A 14584-nucleotide genomic window follows, 5' to 3' on the forward strand; every position below is an offset into this window, starting at 1 on the left:
ACCTCACCAGACGCTAGGCACCGGACGGTCCGGTGCTCACCGGACTCGTGCGCAGAGAGGGTTGCAAAAACCCCTCACACCGGACGCTAACTACCGGACGCTCTCAGAGTGCGTCCGGTGCTCAACCCTAGCAGGGTCAAGCACACCGGACGCTGAGGCCAGCGTCCGGTGAGTGTTTCCAACTGAGAAACACTCCCGCGACTTCTCCAGATTTCCCACCGGCGCAATAGAAAATATACACTTAATTTTCTCAAAGGCGCCGAATCCCGCCTCGCAAGCTCGGCGGGAGGGAGAGAGGAACCCACACCCCTCTCAACCCTAGGAACTCCACCTCCTTTGTAAATGTGCTAACACCAACAAGTGTCCACCACCAAAGTGCATGTGTGTTAGCTTTTCACAAACTTTTTTATCCAAAGGAGTTAAGTTAGCACTTTACTAGATCCTAATGCATATGCTCAAGATATGGACCTAGTAGCACTTGATTCGAGAGATGACCGTGATTTCCCCTCTTGATAGTCGGCTATCTATCCTAAACCCGGTCAATCACTTCTCTACTCATCTTAGACCGGCAAAAGCAAAATCCTATGTTTATACCTTTGCCTTGATCACTTTACTCCTTGTCCATCACTATGATCTCCACTTCATGCCTTCTCTCTTTATGACCATGTGTCCTCACTCATGTCACATTGCTCCTTCTTTAAATGTGTTGCTATGCCTAACTCAAATCACTTGAACACAAAGTATTAGCAACTTGGTGTCATTAATTACCAAAACCAAACTTGGGCTTTCACCGGCGCATCCGGCTGCCGCCTGAGCCACTCCTAGCGAAACCGCAAGGCGAATCCAAGAGTGCGAAGATCCGGAAGGCCAAGCCCGCCGTAGACACGGGGCGAGCAAACTGAGGTCCATGCCACCTTGCACTAACCAGCCGCGACCGACTCGGTGCCCGCCCAATGAAACGCGCGGCGCCGCTTGTCAATCTGGCCGATGGCCCATGGAGAGAGGACGCAGGTGATGGAGACGTGCACTGGAATGGCGGACAAAGTAAACTGTGCAAGAGTGAGCCTCCCGGCCGCGGTGATGAGGCCAGCCTTCCAAGTGGGGATGCGCCTCGCGACCGCGTCGACGATGTGCTACTCGTCCGCGCGCGACAACCTGCGTAACGAGAGCGGCGCCCCCAGGTATCGACAGGGGAAGGGTGAAAGCTGGCAAGGGAAGACCGCATGCACCACGGCAATCTGCTCCTCCGAGCACCGAATCGGCGAGAGCATGCACTTATCGACGTTTGTCAGCAACCCGGACGCGCCCGCAAAAAGCTCCAAGATCGACTTGATGCACGTGAAGTCGCTAGGCGAAGGAGCTAAGAACAGCACCACATCGTCGGCATAAACAGCAAGCCGGTGCCGAAAGTGCTCCCCCGGGAGAGGAGTGAGCAGCCCACGTCGGTCGGCCTCCCTAATCAACGAGCTGAGGACCTCCATGACAAGCACGAACAGGAGGGGGGAGAGTGGATCACCCTGCCGCACCCCTCTAGCATGGCAGATCCGCCTGCCCAAGCGGCCGTTGACAAGCACCTTCGTGCTCGCGGAAGACAACATAGCGGACACCCAGTCACGACAGGCCAAAGGGAAGCCGAAGCGTTCGAGCACTTGCAGCAGGAACATCCAAGAGACCGAGTCGAACGCCTTCGCTATGTCGATCTTGAGAAGGATGCAAGGTCGTCTCCCCGCGTGCAGCCAACGACAATAAAGCTGAACGGAGCGGAAGTTATCGTGTATGCGTCTCCCGTGAATGAACGCTGTCTGGTTGGCGTGCACCAGGCGGTCCATGAACGGAGATAGCCTCAACGCCAAAGCCTTGGAAAAAAGCTTGGAGAAGCTATGCATGAGGCTAATTGGCTGGTAGTCTCTTTGCCCCTGCAGATCATCCTTCTTACGCAACAGTACCATGTTAGCCGCATTGACGAGGTAGAAGCTGCACCAATCTTGCGCCCACAGTGCCCTGAAGACAGCACATACATCCGCCTTAATGACTGGCCAAGCAGCCCAAAAGAAACGGCCGGTGAAACCATCGGGGCCAGGCGCGCGGTCCGCCGGTGTCTCCATAACAGCACGTGTGATCTCGTCATCTGTGAACTCAGCGGCGAGGTCGGAGAGGTCCAACCTTGGTAGGTCAAGGCGTTCCAGATCAATGGAATGCGAACGCTGGAAGCGGCTACCGAAAACACCATTGAAATAATCAAAGACGGCCTCTGACTTTGCTTCATCTGTGGAGAACAGCACCCCCTCATGCGGGAAAGAGTGAAGATAATTTTTTCTCCACCGGTGGCAATTCTGAAGGTGGAAAAAGCGTGTGTTCGCGTCTCCTTCACTTAAGAATCTGCAACGTGATTTTTGCCTGACAATTGTGCGCGCAAGCGAGGCGAGACCCAGCGTCATAACCTTCAAGTCAGAACGCAACGCCAACTCCATGGGGGAGAGGGCCCTAGACTCTTGCGCCACGTCCAACTCCAGAATGACCACTCGCGCCATAGCGAGCTGCAAGCGCACGCTCCCCACCTTGGACGCCGCCCAGCCTTTGAGGGAACAGGCCGTCGTGCGCAGCTTGGCATCCAAGCGCCTGCACAGATCGCCCTCCACACCCGCCCCATGCCAGGCCAAGGCGACGACCTCCAGGAAGCCTTCAACCTTCGGCCAGAAAGCCTCGAACCAGAACGCTGGACGAGCCCATGGTTCCGCGCTAAGCACCAAGATGAGGGGGGCGTGATCGGACGAGACAGTCGAACGGCAGTGAAGATAGTGAAAGGGGTGCGCCTCCAACTAGGGAACCGTGGTGAAGATCCTATCAATGCGCTCTAGAGTAGGCCTAGCATGCTCGTTACTCCACGTGAAGCGCCTGCCATTCAGGTGGAGCTCCTCAACCATCTCAGCGTGTCAATGGACCTTCTGAAACGGAGCATGAGCCTCCTGTTCATCCTGTTGTTGCTCTTATCTTGCACCTGGTAGACGAGATTAAAGTCACCACAAATAACCCAAGCTCCTGCGCACATCACAGCCAGCCCCTCCAGCTCTTGAAGGAATGCCTCCTTGAGAGCGAGGTCTGTTGGCCCGTATACCGTGGTAAGCCAGAACGCGTGGACCGGATCTCCATCAACAGGCAGGATATGGACCGAGATGCAAAAGGTGCCGACAGAGCTCCCCACGCGCGCCAGCAGTCCTTGCGCCAAGCAGCCAACACCCCCCAGAAGCCCCCACCGAAGGGAGAACCAAGTAATCAAAGTCCTGCTTAGCAGGTCGGAGATCATAGACAAAGAGAAAAGTTCCACCTTCGTCTCCTGGAGGCAAACCACGGACACGGCCTCCAGAAGCACGATGTCACGGACACACACACGGCTGGCCCTGCTGTTAAGGCCACGCACATTCCAGACTAAGAACTTGCTGTCTGACATAAGACACAGCTGTGGGGGGACGGATTAGTCGTCCAGCACCACACCGGCCGCCCTGCGGCCCGCCACAAGGAACAGCTCCCGCATGGCCTCGCTCTTCGAAGCCGTGAGCGGCTCACGGAAGACCTTTCGGAACTTGGCGTTGATCGACGTATCCGGGGCTTGCTGCGGAACGGCGGGGGAGCGCACCGGCCTGCACTTCCGCAGCAGGACTTTCTTCGCTTGCGCCTCTGGCTTCGGCTCCCTGAGGTAGGCAGTCTGGGCAAGGCGCGAACTGCGACGCGGCACAGGGACGCCGGTGAGCGGCGCGGGGACATTCATTTTTAATAGTAGTAGAGATTTTAGCGTTAACATTTTCCAATAGCTTCTTTAATTAGGTTTCTAAATATTGTTGTTTTTTTGTTCTAGATTTTTCGCTCACCAAAGATCAAGGGTGGGATTAACTCTCGAGGATAAGATATAGAAAAGTTGCCAAAGGATGAAAAAATATTTAAAATAATTTTTTAATCAAATGATTCATCAAATGATGATTCAGAGGATGAATTTAAGAAAATTTCTTTGGAGATGCTCTAAATACCTATTCTTGACACCTGCAGTTGATAATTTGTAATACACATCCACACTTATCGGGATATACAATAACAATACTCATGGGTAATTAAGAAAATAGTAATAATAGTTTAACAATATAATTTCTTGCGTGCTCATCGTGTGAGATTAGTCAATGCATGCAAGAGCAGGCACACTTAATCCACAATTGGCGGTGGGCGGTGGCTGTTGAGATGGCGCCGGTCTAAATGCTCCTGCACTGGTTACCTTCGCCGCCGCGCGCGCACGCCTCATCAGCCGGACGGCGACATGCATGTGCTGCCATGTTTCGCACGGAGACGACGGACCTTTGGGACGACGTTGGTTGGGTGGAAAACTTGGCAGGTTCCATTCCGTAGGAGGTAAGGATATTGAGGCCTTGTTTAGATTTTTCTTTTGAATTTTGACACTGTAACACTTTCGTTTTTATTTGACAAACATTGTCTAATTATAAAGTAATTAGGCTTAAAAGATTTATCTCGTGATTTACAGGCAAACAGTGCAATTAGTTTTTGTTTTCATCTATATTTAATGCTCCATGCATATGCTACAAGATTCGATGTGATGAAAAATCTTGAAAAATTTTTTGTGTTTAGGGTGAACTAAACAAGGTCTGAGCTTGTTCATTTGACCGAAATATTAGGACTGATTTACTGTAAGAGAAAAAACATTACTACGGGGTATTTAGTTCCCCTATAAAATCCAAAATGCAAAATGTCAACTACTTTGGAGTGATGAAATACAAAATAACAAATTTTTAGGGTCATATTTTAGTTTTATTCAAAATACAGAATTTATTGACCTCATAAGAGCCTCTTGATGCTTTTTTTTTTTGGGTTTTTTAGCCTCTTGAGGCTAAAATTCAAAATGTAGAACAACCACCTTTTTGCCAAAAATTTTTCATACGTTTAGTTCTATTTTACAAAATAATAAACCAAAATCTAAAACTTTTTAAGAAATAAAGAAACTAGACACCCATTGATTGGATTCCGTAAACAACGGTCGTTTGTGCCGGTAGGGAGCCGAACAACGACGTGCCAACTTTTGCCGACCACGGAGCAACAGCCTCGCCGTTGGTCCGGGCAATTCTTCGGGTCACTCGTCCGAACGACGTTTCCGTGCTCCGCAATGCAATATTTCCTGCACTCTCCGCGACGCGACGTTTTCGACGTGAGGCTTCGGCCTTCCAAGTACGTAACGTATACGTTAGTTTCTCTTCCTTTTTTTTTTGTTTTTCTTTTCTTTTTGTGCTTAATTTATTTTTTTACTTTTTATTTCCTTTTTGTGCTTAATTTATTTTTTATTTTTGTTTTATGTGTTTTTATTATTCTTTTCATTTTTAAATTGTTTATCTCTATTTTGTTTCCTTTTTATTTTTATTTTATTTTCTTTCCTTTTCTTATTATTTTTCTTTCCTTGCTTCAATTTATATTTTGTTTTATTTTTGTTTCATGTGATTTTTTTATGTTTTCGTATTTCATTTTTTTGTTTACATCATTTACTTTTGTTTTTATGTTTATTCTTTTTTCTCTCTTTTACTTTTCTCTTTTTACTTAATGTTTTCTATAGTTTTTTCTTTTCAATTATTTTTTATTTTCATGCCTCACTATTTTTTTTTTGGTTTTATGTGTTTTTTATTATTCTTTTAACTTTTTATATTTTATTCTTTTTCTTTTTTTCTAATTTGTTTATTTTCTTTGTTTCTTTACTAATAAGTATATTTTATTTCATCTATGTCTTTTATTTATTATTTTTATAATGTTGTTTTTTGTGATGTTTTTTGTAGTTGACATGTGATTTTTATGTTCACATGTTATACATGCGATGTTTTTTATGTTCACATGGCATATATATAATATAATGTATTTTTGCAATATTTGCATAATATATATGTCATGTTCTCATAGCATAAACGAGATGTTTTATGATGTATTTAGTGATGTTCACTTACTACACATATGATGTTCTATGATGTATTTTATTGGTGTTCACATAATATATATGTGATGTTTTATAATGCATTAAATGATGTTCTATGGTATTTCTAACGATGTTCATTTAGTGTACATGTGGTGTTCTATAGTATATTTTTAGGACGCTTAAAAAGCATCTGCATGATATTCTTTTAATTTTTTTATATTACATGTTTTATTTTTTTGTCTTATACTTTTGCTCTAGATTTTATTATTTTTATTTATGTTATTATATATTTATTTTTATGTATATTATAATACTAATTTCATTAACCTAGTCCGAGAACACTCTTCTTACAAAGATAGAACATTATTTTTTTAACTTAGAACATCATCTCTGATAAATAAAAGAAAATGTTCTATCTTTATAAAATAAATGTCCGTAAAAAAGTTATCTAAATATATTCATGTGAGATCTTGTTTTGAAGGATTTATTGCAAGAAACTCGATGGTCAAATCAAAATTGAATTTGAATATTTAGTTTAGTAGTTATAACTTTTTTTGTTTCATTAAAAAACACATGCATAGGCTGAAAGTTAAATTGGATGTGATGCGCCAGCTAGATATGACTACTTTTAGCCTATATGCATACTATCTCTGTCTACTCGTATGCTACCTCTGCCACAAACGGTAAGGAAAATAGGCGGGAAGCTGTCGGTGGCTCTGGTCCGATTGAGCCCCGTTGGTCCGTGCCAGAAGGTCCAGGCAAACTCGGAACCACTTGGAACCCTTTTTTTTGGAATGGGAGGTCACACTGCCGCGGGCTTTGCCTTTGCAGTGACCACGGAGGGCCCTCGCACGTTCCCAGCCGGTCCCACGCCCAGCTGCTGCGGCTCTGCCACGTTGTCCGGTATATCCCTTGTCGGAGGCTGCCGCCATTGGTGACCAAAGATTTGGAAGGCAGAAGGAAACTATCGTCCGGTAACGTGTCGACTTGGGCCACCATGGGACAACCAAGAAAAGTATTTAGGACTGGCTCGTGGCCCACTATCTGTACACCAATTTGCATTTTTCTAAATTATTACCTTTTTACATAAATAATTTATTATAAGTTGTAGTATACTTACGTAACTACACACCAGACCTACACCTATACGAGAAGGCTACACGTGGCTGAGAGGTATCCGAAGTGATCCAAGCTTCGCACTTGATTGGCACATCACCTTAACCATTGTACCGCATGGTGTGAGACTATCTTGAAAATATTAAGGAAGAACCCCGATGGGAAATATAGCAGAAGTATAACATAAGTTATATAGCGTAATTTGTTATGAGACTGTATAATCAACTGTGCTTTTTAACTTATTCTATATTTTTTATCTAGTTTTTTTGTGCTATGTTAAATAACATAGTAAATATCTAACTTTTGTTTTTTTTGTGTATGCTACCTAACTTAATTGATTAACTTATCATACAAAGTTTATGTATGTAACATGTCTTTTTATCTATCTAACTTATTTGATTAACTTATTGTACAGAGTTAATATATCTAACTTGTGTTTTCATGTGCATACCACCTTAACTTATTTGATGAACTTATTGTATTTAGTTTCATGTGTTATCACATTATGTTAGATAATCATGTTAGTATTTGCTATTAACTTATGTGTTTCTCGTAGTCAACTTTATTATTTGCATTTATTATTTTACACATTATATATTTTGCATATCTTCCAATTAAAGACACATAGAATCTAAATAGCATAGTTGCATAAGTTATGCAAATCTATTATGTAACTTGTTATGTAGCTTTGCATTATCTTTATGGAAGTTGTTGTGTAATATAGGGTGTAAAAGTTATTTTTATTTTGCTCCCCCACCCTTTTGTAAATCCTTTTATCTATGTTCCCGAATGATTAATTTCTAAAAAAAAGGTGATGAAACATAAAGAGAATGTTATTATCGTAGATGTTTGAATAATATAATTTTTGTAAAAAAAATATAGGCCTTGTTTAGTTCACCTCGAAATCCAAAAAGTTTTCAAGATTTTCCGTCACATCGAATCTTGTGGCACATGCATGAAGCATTAAATATAGACGAAAACAAAAACTAATTACACAGTTTGTCTGTAAATCGCGAGACGAATCTTTTGATCCTAGTTAGTTCATGATTGGACAATATTTGTCAAATAAAAATAAAAATGCTACAGTGGTGAAATTCGAAATTTTGTCGAAACTAAACAAGGCCATAGTAGAACTGTTAAGTTAATCCTGAAAGTTATGTTGTGTAACTCAGTTTTCTAAGTTATACATACAGTTCTAGAAAAAGAAAATGTGAAAGTGAAACTATCGTTACTCGTGCGGCTGCGTATAAAAAAAGAAAATAAGCACACACAACGTCCGCTTGAGAGAAACAGACGTGCGCATACACATTATCCATAAAAGAAAGCTGGTGCTAGTTTTTTGTTCCTAAAGAATAGTAAATTACTCTAAGAGAATCGTTCGCTCCATTCGACTGCAGCGAACGTTTGCTAAATAGTGATGTCGACTACGGACGATACACACAGCAAGGAGGGTGACACGGAGCACTGGAGCTGTGGAGCACCGGCAAACGGCTGGTAGTAGTGGGCTAGGCGGCAAGCAAGGTGGATACGGAAGCGAGCTTGGCAGTGGGCAGGCTAGGTATCACGCTAGGCATACGTAAAAGAGGGGCTCTAGGGGGTTAAAGATGACTTAAGTCTCCTCCTTTATTAATTTATGTATCTGCCACTATACGACACAGACAAAGGCACACAACTATAATGCTTCTCAAGATTAGTTTTTGCTTCTATTATTGATACTGATTGTTTTTGTTGAACAAGATTTTGCAACAAATGAACTTGAAACATTTACTGGATATGGAACAAACAAACAAACACCTTACATGTATCGATTTTTTTTTCTATATATTTCCTCCTTTAATAGAAAGTTAGGGAAACAAAATCTTTGGTTCATAGAACACATCCACTTTACACAATGCTCGGACGTTATAATGTACGGCTGTTTCTTAACACGCAAGAATAAATGTTTTATTCGGGAGAAGAAATTTTTTATTCTCAAAGTCTTGATAAAAGAAAAGTCAAGTGAAAATTAAAACATTTACATATATATACCACATAGGAGTGAAAAACAACTTATTAGGCAAATGCACATGCAGCCATGCACACCGTAAGTCCGTAACCATGCACCAAATAAACACACACTACACGTACTCTCCACAGTGCACAAAGCTAACAGCATACACAGACACACCATCACAGTATAACTACACAGTGATACCGGCACATCATCATACATACATACATAAACGGATACACTGAGTTTTTTTATTCTCCAGCTGGCTGCTGCATGCATGCAAGCATGCATGCTGCTTGTTGGAGTAGCGAAGAGCAGCAGCAGCTCCATCATCAGCCGAAGAAGTGGTGCTTCTTCTTCCCCTCGCCGCGTCCGGACTCCTCCTCGGCGTCCTCCGCCGCGTCCTTGGCCTCCTTCTTGTCGTGGTGCTCGTGGAACGCGAAGCCGCCGCTGCCCAGCGCCGCCACCGCCGCCACGCCCTCCTCGATCTTGTGCCGCTGCGCGTGCTCCGGGTCCTTCTTCGCCTCGTGCCTCTCGTACTGCATGGACACAAGCAGTTGTCAATATGAACGTGACTGGTAATTCGTGTGTACGTAAGGAAATGCATGGACGTTACCAGGGCGAAGGCGCCGGCGGCGAGGGCGCCCATCTCGCCGAGGTGCTCCTTGTGCTTGTGCTCTTTCTCCTCCTTCCTGTACATCTCCGAGTCGTCGTCGTCCCGGGAGGAACCGTACTCGCCGTCGTCCGCGCCACCGGACTTTCTGTTGTACCCGCCGCCGGTGTATGCGTCGTCGCCAGAGGACTTGCTGTTGTACCCGACGCCGGTGTATGCGTCGTCGTCGCCAGAGGACTTGCTGTTGTACCCGGCGCCGCCGGTGTACGCGTCATCGCCAGAGGACTTGCTGTTGTACCCGCCGCCGGTGCCACGGCGGCCGTACTCGTCGTCGTTGGTGCCCGATTTGTTGTACCCACCGTCGTAGTCGTCCTTGCCGGACTTGTTGTACCCACCGCCGCCGGTGCCACGGCCGTAGTCGTCGCCGCCGGACCTGTCGTACCCATCGCCGCCACTGCGGCGGCCGTAGTCGTCGCCGCCGGACTCGTTGTAGCCACCTTCGCCACGGCCGTAGTCATCAGTCCTGGACTTGCTGTTGTAGCCGCTGTCGTAGTCGTCGCCGGCGCCGGACCTGCCGTAGCCGCTGCGGCCGTACTCGTCAGCCATCGTTCACGTAGTCGTGTATTGAAGAGTATAGTAGAGCTTTGCTTGCAGTTGTTTGTTGCACTATGTTTCCAAGAACAAAGCAATGGCAGAGTATTTATAGAAGGGATTCGTGGTTAATATGATGCACACGTCCTAACAAAAATCTGAATATCTGATAGGTAGATGCTAATTCTAGTTGATTTGCCTTAATCTCGAAATGGATCGGAGATATTTTCTCCTCCAGAGACACAAACTAGTTGGCTAGTTGCTTGGTTGTCGACATCATCTGGTTGGGCCATGGATTAGAATAATGGATGAGGGTTTATTCCCTGAAATCCGAATCTATTTTTTTTCTTGAATATATGTATCATTGCGTCAATGAAAGTGAACAGAACAGATCAATTTTTATAGTTAATTAAACTAGGTAGAGCCACTCACAATTTGCTCTGACATCTTCGCTCTGATAAAGTGAATAACTAGATAAAATTCTCTAATTGGAGATGGATATGCTTGCTTTAGCAGCATCATCGCATTGGTGGAGCAGAGGATTAATAAAGTCATCACGGTTCGTTATCAGAATGGGACTGAGCTCTGCACCGAAAGTTCTTACTTTATCTAGATGCAATGCATAGAAGGCCATGCATAGGCTAGCTGCGTGTTATACTATCATTATATTATCTGTATTATTTGACTGAACCTGTTGGTTAATTAAAATCATACTTCATAGGTCATAGCGTGTGTGTGCGCGCGTGCGCGCGCACCCCAAAATCTATGAGTTCGTCCACTCAGAAAGAAGTTTCAAGCTCACATGTCAGCCTATTTGGTTGTATGCCAAGATTAACCACGATTTCGCATAATTTCACAGGCATGTGTTTAAGCTTCTTCAGTCATGCTAAATTATTTGCCATATAGATCACATATGTGTGAAACTAGAGTTTGCAGCAAGATTTTGTGGTGTCTGTTTTGCTAAAAGGAGTTCAGCAAGCTTTCTTGGCAAACTTTGACAATATTGTGTGGCAAACCAAACATGCATGTCACAGCTCCAAACTTAAAGTAATTAATCAGGGGTGGACTATAGAAAATTTATATACCTCTACAACACTAATTAAAGTAATTAATCAGGGGTGGATTCAGCAATGGGGGAGTCAGGGCTCAAAGCTCCCTCCCCTCAACCACGATAATGGAGCTCCTATTTTAACCCCTCATAATAATTTCATAGACATGAAAGAGCTTCTTTTAATTTTTATAGATATGAAAGAGAGAAAGGAGAGGCTCTAGATGTTGAACATGACTGGAGCGGTGGAGCCTCCACTTCCATGAGTTTTTATTTTTCTGATGTGCAACTAAACTCAACAATTGCACTATTGAAATACATTTTGTGGTGGTTTTAATGAGGGAGAGCAAGTTTCGAAACTCAGAACAAAAATACATGAGTTGTATCTATTTCAGAACACATAGCAAAATACAGGGTAGTGTCGGAGTAAAATACAGATTGGTGTTGTATGTTTCAGACGAATATATATACTCCCTCGTCCTAAAATAGAGTGTATTGTAACTTATAAAATTTGTATTGAAATACAATGCATTCTACGTAATAACTATATTTTAATTTGATAAGGTTTGTTAAAAGGGAAGCTCTATAATTTGACGAGAGAAACTCTATAATTAGAATAATCTATGGGTACACACGTCATTTAAGTGTTCTCTTAAGTTGTCTTAACGCACTATATTAAAATATAGAAGGAGTACAGAGGAAAATGTGAGAGAAGAATATGGCTGCACTTGATATTTTCCGAAAAATCCGAACTAGAATAGAGTAGTATAATAATATATAATATAATAGTCTAATATCACTTCTTTTGGGCAAAATCAAAACTGATCGTGTCAAACACGACTAGAGATATATTGCAATAAGATGGCGAGATATCATCCATCGATATCGATCCGGTAGTGACATACGCAGGTGGACAGCAGCACTAATTTACATGCTTACAAACTTATTTTCTGGACACAAGGAACTCTTATATTTGTTCTGGATAGAAACATGCCAAGTTGCATAAATGTTGCTACGCGTACGTATATATGTGCTAAGTACGTTGCCTTGCCGACCCAAACTGCCGCGTACGTACGTACAAACCACGTGCGTGGCACAGTAGCATGTGGCCTTTCAAGTACTACTAGCTATATATATATATATATATATATATATACTATAGGAGGAGTACGTCGTCATCCGTGTCTCAGGCCAGTTGTACAGTAGCTAGAGTGTATACGTGGTGGTCTTCAAGTGGCGCGCGCTTTGCTTCATCAGACGGTTGCTTTCAGCAATCAAGGGCTCCCACGGCACGGCCGCGCTACACGTGCCTAGTAGTTGTCCCTCCCTGTCCCGGCCTCCCAACACAAGAAAAGAAAAAAATCTCGTCGATCGGACGACGACAAAATTAAAGGCCGGCGGTGGTTCCGTCGGCATCGGTTGCGCGCGAGGCGGCCCGCCGTCGGTCGCTCGCCGTGCTGACAGGAACGTACGTGTGTGTCCGCCGCCCAATGCAATGCAATGCGGCCACCATGCATATGAGAACGGATGATGCTCCGGCCAAGCAGAAAGAGATACATGAATGCCATGCATTGGCCCATCGATCATATAATATCGCTCGCTTGGCACGCGGAGGATCCATCGGTTCGGCGCAGCGCCCAGCGGCATCATATTCATATTCATGTCACCTCCCAGCGCCCAGCGCGCGGCATCATATTCATCACAATATTTTGAGACAATGGACCGGCCTTGCTGTTTCCTTCTCTCTCAATATTACTCCCTGCGTTCTATTTCTAATTATAAATCACTTTGACATATTTTTTTGTTTCTTCCATTCATGCATAACAAATTAGATGTAAAAAAAAAAAAATCTTTTTGGCGAGACAACAAGACGTCGTCCGATCCGTTCCGGGCAGCAAGCGTTCGCTAGGCATTATATCTGGAGGCGATTCGGCTGACCTTGTTTAGTTCATAAAAATTTTAGCACTTTCGTTTTTATTTGACAAATATTGTCCAATCACAGAGTAACAAGCCTCAAAAGATTCATCTCACAGGTAAACTGTGTAATTAGTTTTTATTTTTATCTATACTTAATGCTCCATGCATGCGACTTAAGATTCGATGTGACGGAGAGTCTTGAAAATTTTTGCGAACTAAACAAAGCCTCAATATATCATTCATTCAAGCGAATAGTACTTTCATGAACAAGACAGGCTGAGGACTGAAGGGGACGTGGCGTGCCCGCGGAGGGCCGGCGCGGCGCGGCGCGTTATCGATCGCCCGTGGCCGTGGGTTGCGTGGTGAAGCGCCGTGTCGCCCTGGTCAGTCCAGTCCAGTCCAGTGGCTGCCTTCCTCACACTCTCCTCTGTGTCGGCAACGGCAAGCCGCGGCCGCGCAGGCGTCGATGTTGATGTGGAGGGGAGGGGAGGGGAGCCAAGCCAAGTGGCCGATCGAGGCAGGCATATTCCGATCTGATCCGATCCGTCCCGCGGCGCATGCGCGTTGTGAGATGGAGATCCGAGCGCGCCGCGGCAGTCGTACTACACTGTCTCACTGTCTGAATGCATGCGGTAGATGTCGACAAACTTGTCTCTCTACGCGAGCTGAACGTGTCTCTACTAAAAGCTACTAGGTGCTATCGATCAGTTCACAGCTCTCCATCGCCAACACGGCTGCAATCACTTACTTATTGGCCGCATTCCTGCGATCCTTTTCTTCGACGCCGATGCATTAATGCTCGTCAAGAACCGATGGATACACGAACATGCCCACACAGTGTAATTACCAGCCGGCCGGTCGAATGGCAGTTACATGGCGATCTTCTTTTTTTTTTTTATCACAAACATGGTGATCTTTGTGTGATCTTCGTTTAGGCACGCTCCGTCGATCGTACACATGCATGCAACCGGTGGAATCGATAAGCACTGAACGAAGCTCGGAGTAATATATAATGGCAGCGGTTGAACGTGAACATCATATCGGGGGAAATGGCACTTGCCGTCAGGGAACACACATTACAACCACCTGCTTGCTTCTTCTGGTCTACAAGTCGGATGTCAGTGCTCATCAGTTCACAGCAACATGTGACTTCCAGGGTTAATTAAGCAACATGTGACTTTGAGTTGTACTAGTAACTTGACAAAGTGGGCTCATTCTACTAATTCAGTTGAACCAGACATCACTGGTTTATTCGTAACAGTGAGCTGTGACCATGTCACTGAAGTCTGAATACATGATTTTTTTCTTCTCTCTTTTACTTGCAGAATTACTAGAAAGCAATTTCAATCAGAGCCA

The 14584-nt window shown here is 44.3% G+C and overlaps 1 protein-coding gene and 1 long non-coding RNA gene across 2 annotated transcripts; one reads left to right on the forward strand and one right to left on the reverse strand.

The window, feature by feature from the left end:
* On the reverse strand, nucleotides 9064–10362 carry LOC8077593 (ATP-dependent RNA helicase laf-1). Its single transcript, XM_002447782.2, has 2 exons — nucleotides 9676–10362; nucleotides 9064–9598 (listed from the first exon to the last, which is right to left on the reverse strand). The coding sequence occupies exons 1-2, from the start codon at nucleotides 10276–10278 to the stop codon at nucleotides 9392–9394; spliced, it is 810 nt and encodes a 269-aa protein (XP_002447827.1). The 5' UTR covers nucleotides 10279–10362; the 3' UTR covers nucleotides 9064–9391.
* LOC110436677 lies at nucleotides 13731–14539 on the forward strand. The gene is made up of 2 exons (XR_002454508.1): nucleotides 13731–14067; nucleotides 14164–14539. It is a non-coding gene; the product is annotated as an uncharacterized LOC110436677 (long non-coding RNA).

The sequence above is a fragment of the Sorghum bicolor genome, chromosome 6, assembly GCF_000003195.3.
Source record: "Sorghum bicolor cultivar BTx623 chromosome 6, Sorghum_bicolor_NCBIv3, whole genome shotgun sequence".
NCBI classification, from domain to species: domain Eukaryota; kingdom Viridiplantae; phylum Streptophyta; class Magnoliopsida; order Poales; family Poaceae; genus Sorghum; species Sorghum bicolor.

What these genes read in the sequence shown, in the direction of transcription:
- LOC8077593 (XM_002447782.2), bottom strand. Translation starts at nt 10,278, where the DNA reads ATGGCTGACGAGTACGGCCGCAGCGGCTACGGCAGGTCCGGCGCCGGC. An exon ending in CCGCCGGCGCCTTCGCCCTG is followed by an intron (nt 9,599 to 9,675) that starts GTAACGTCCATG and finishes GTGTCCATGCAG; the next exon opens with TACGAGAGGCACGAGGCGAA.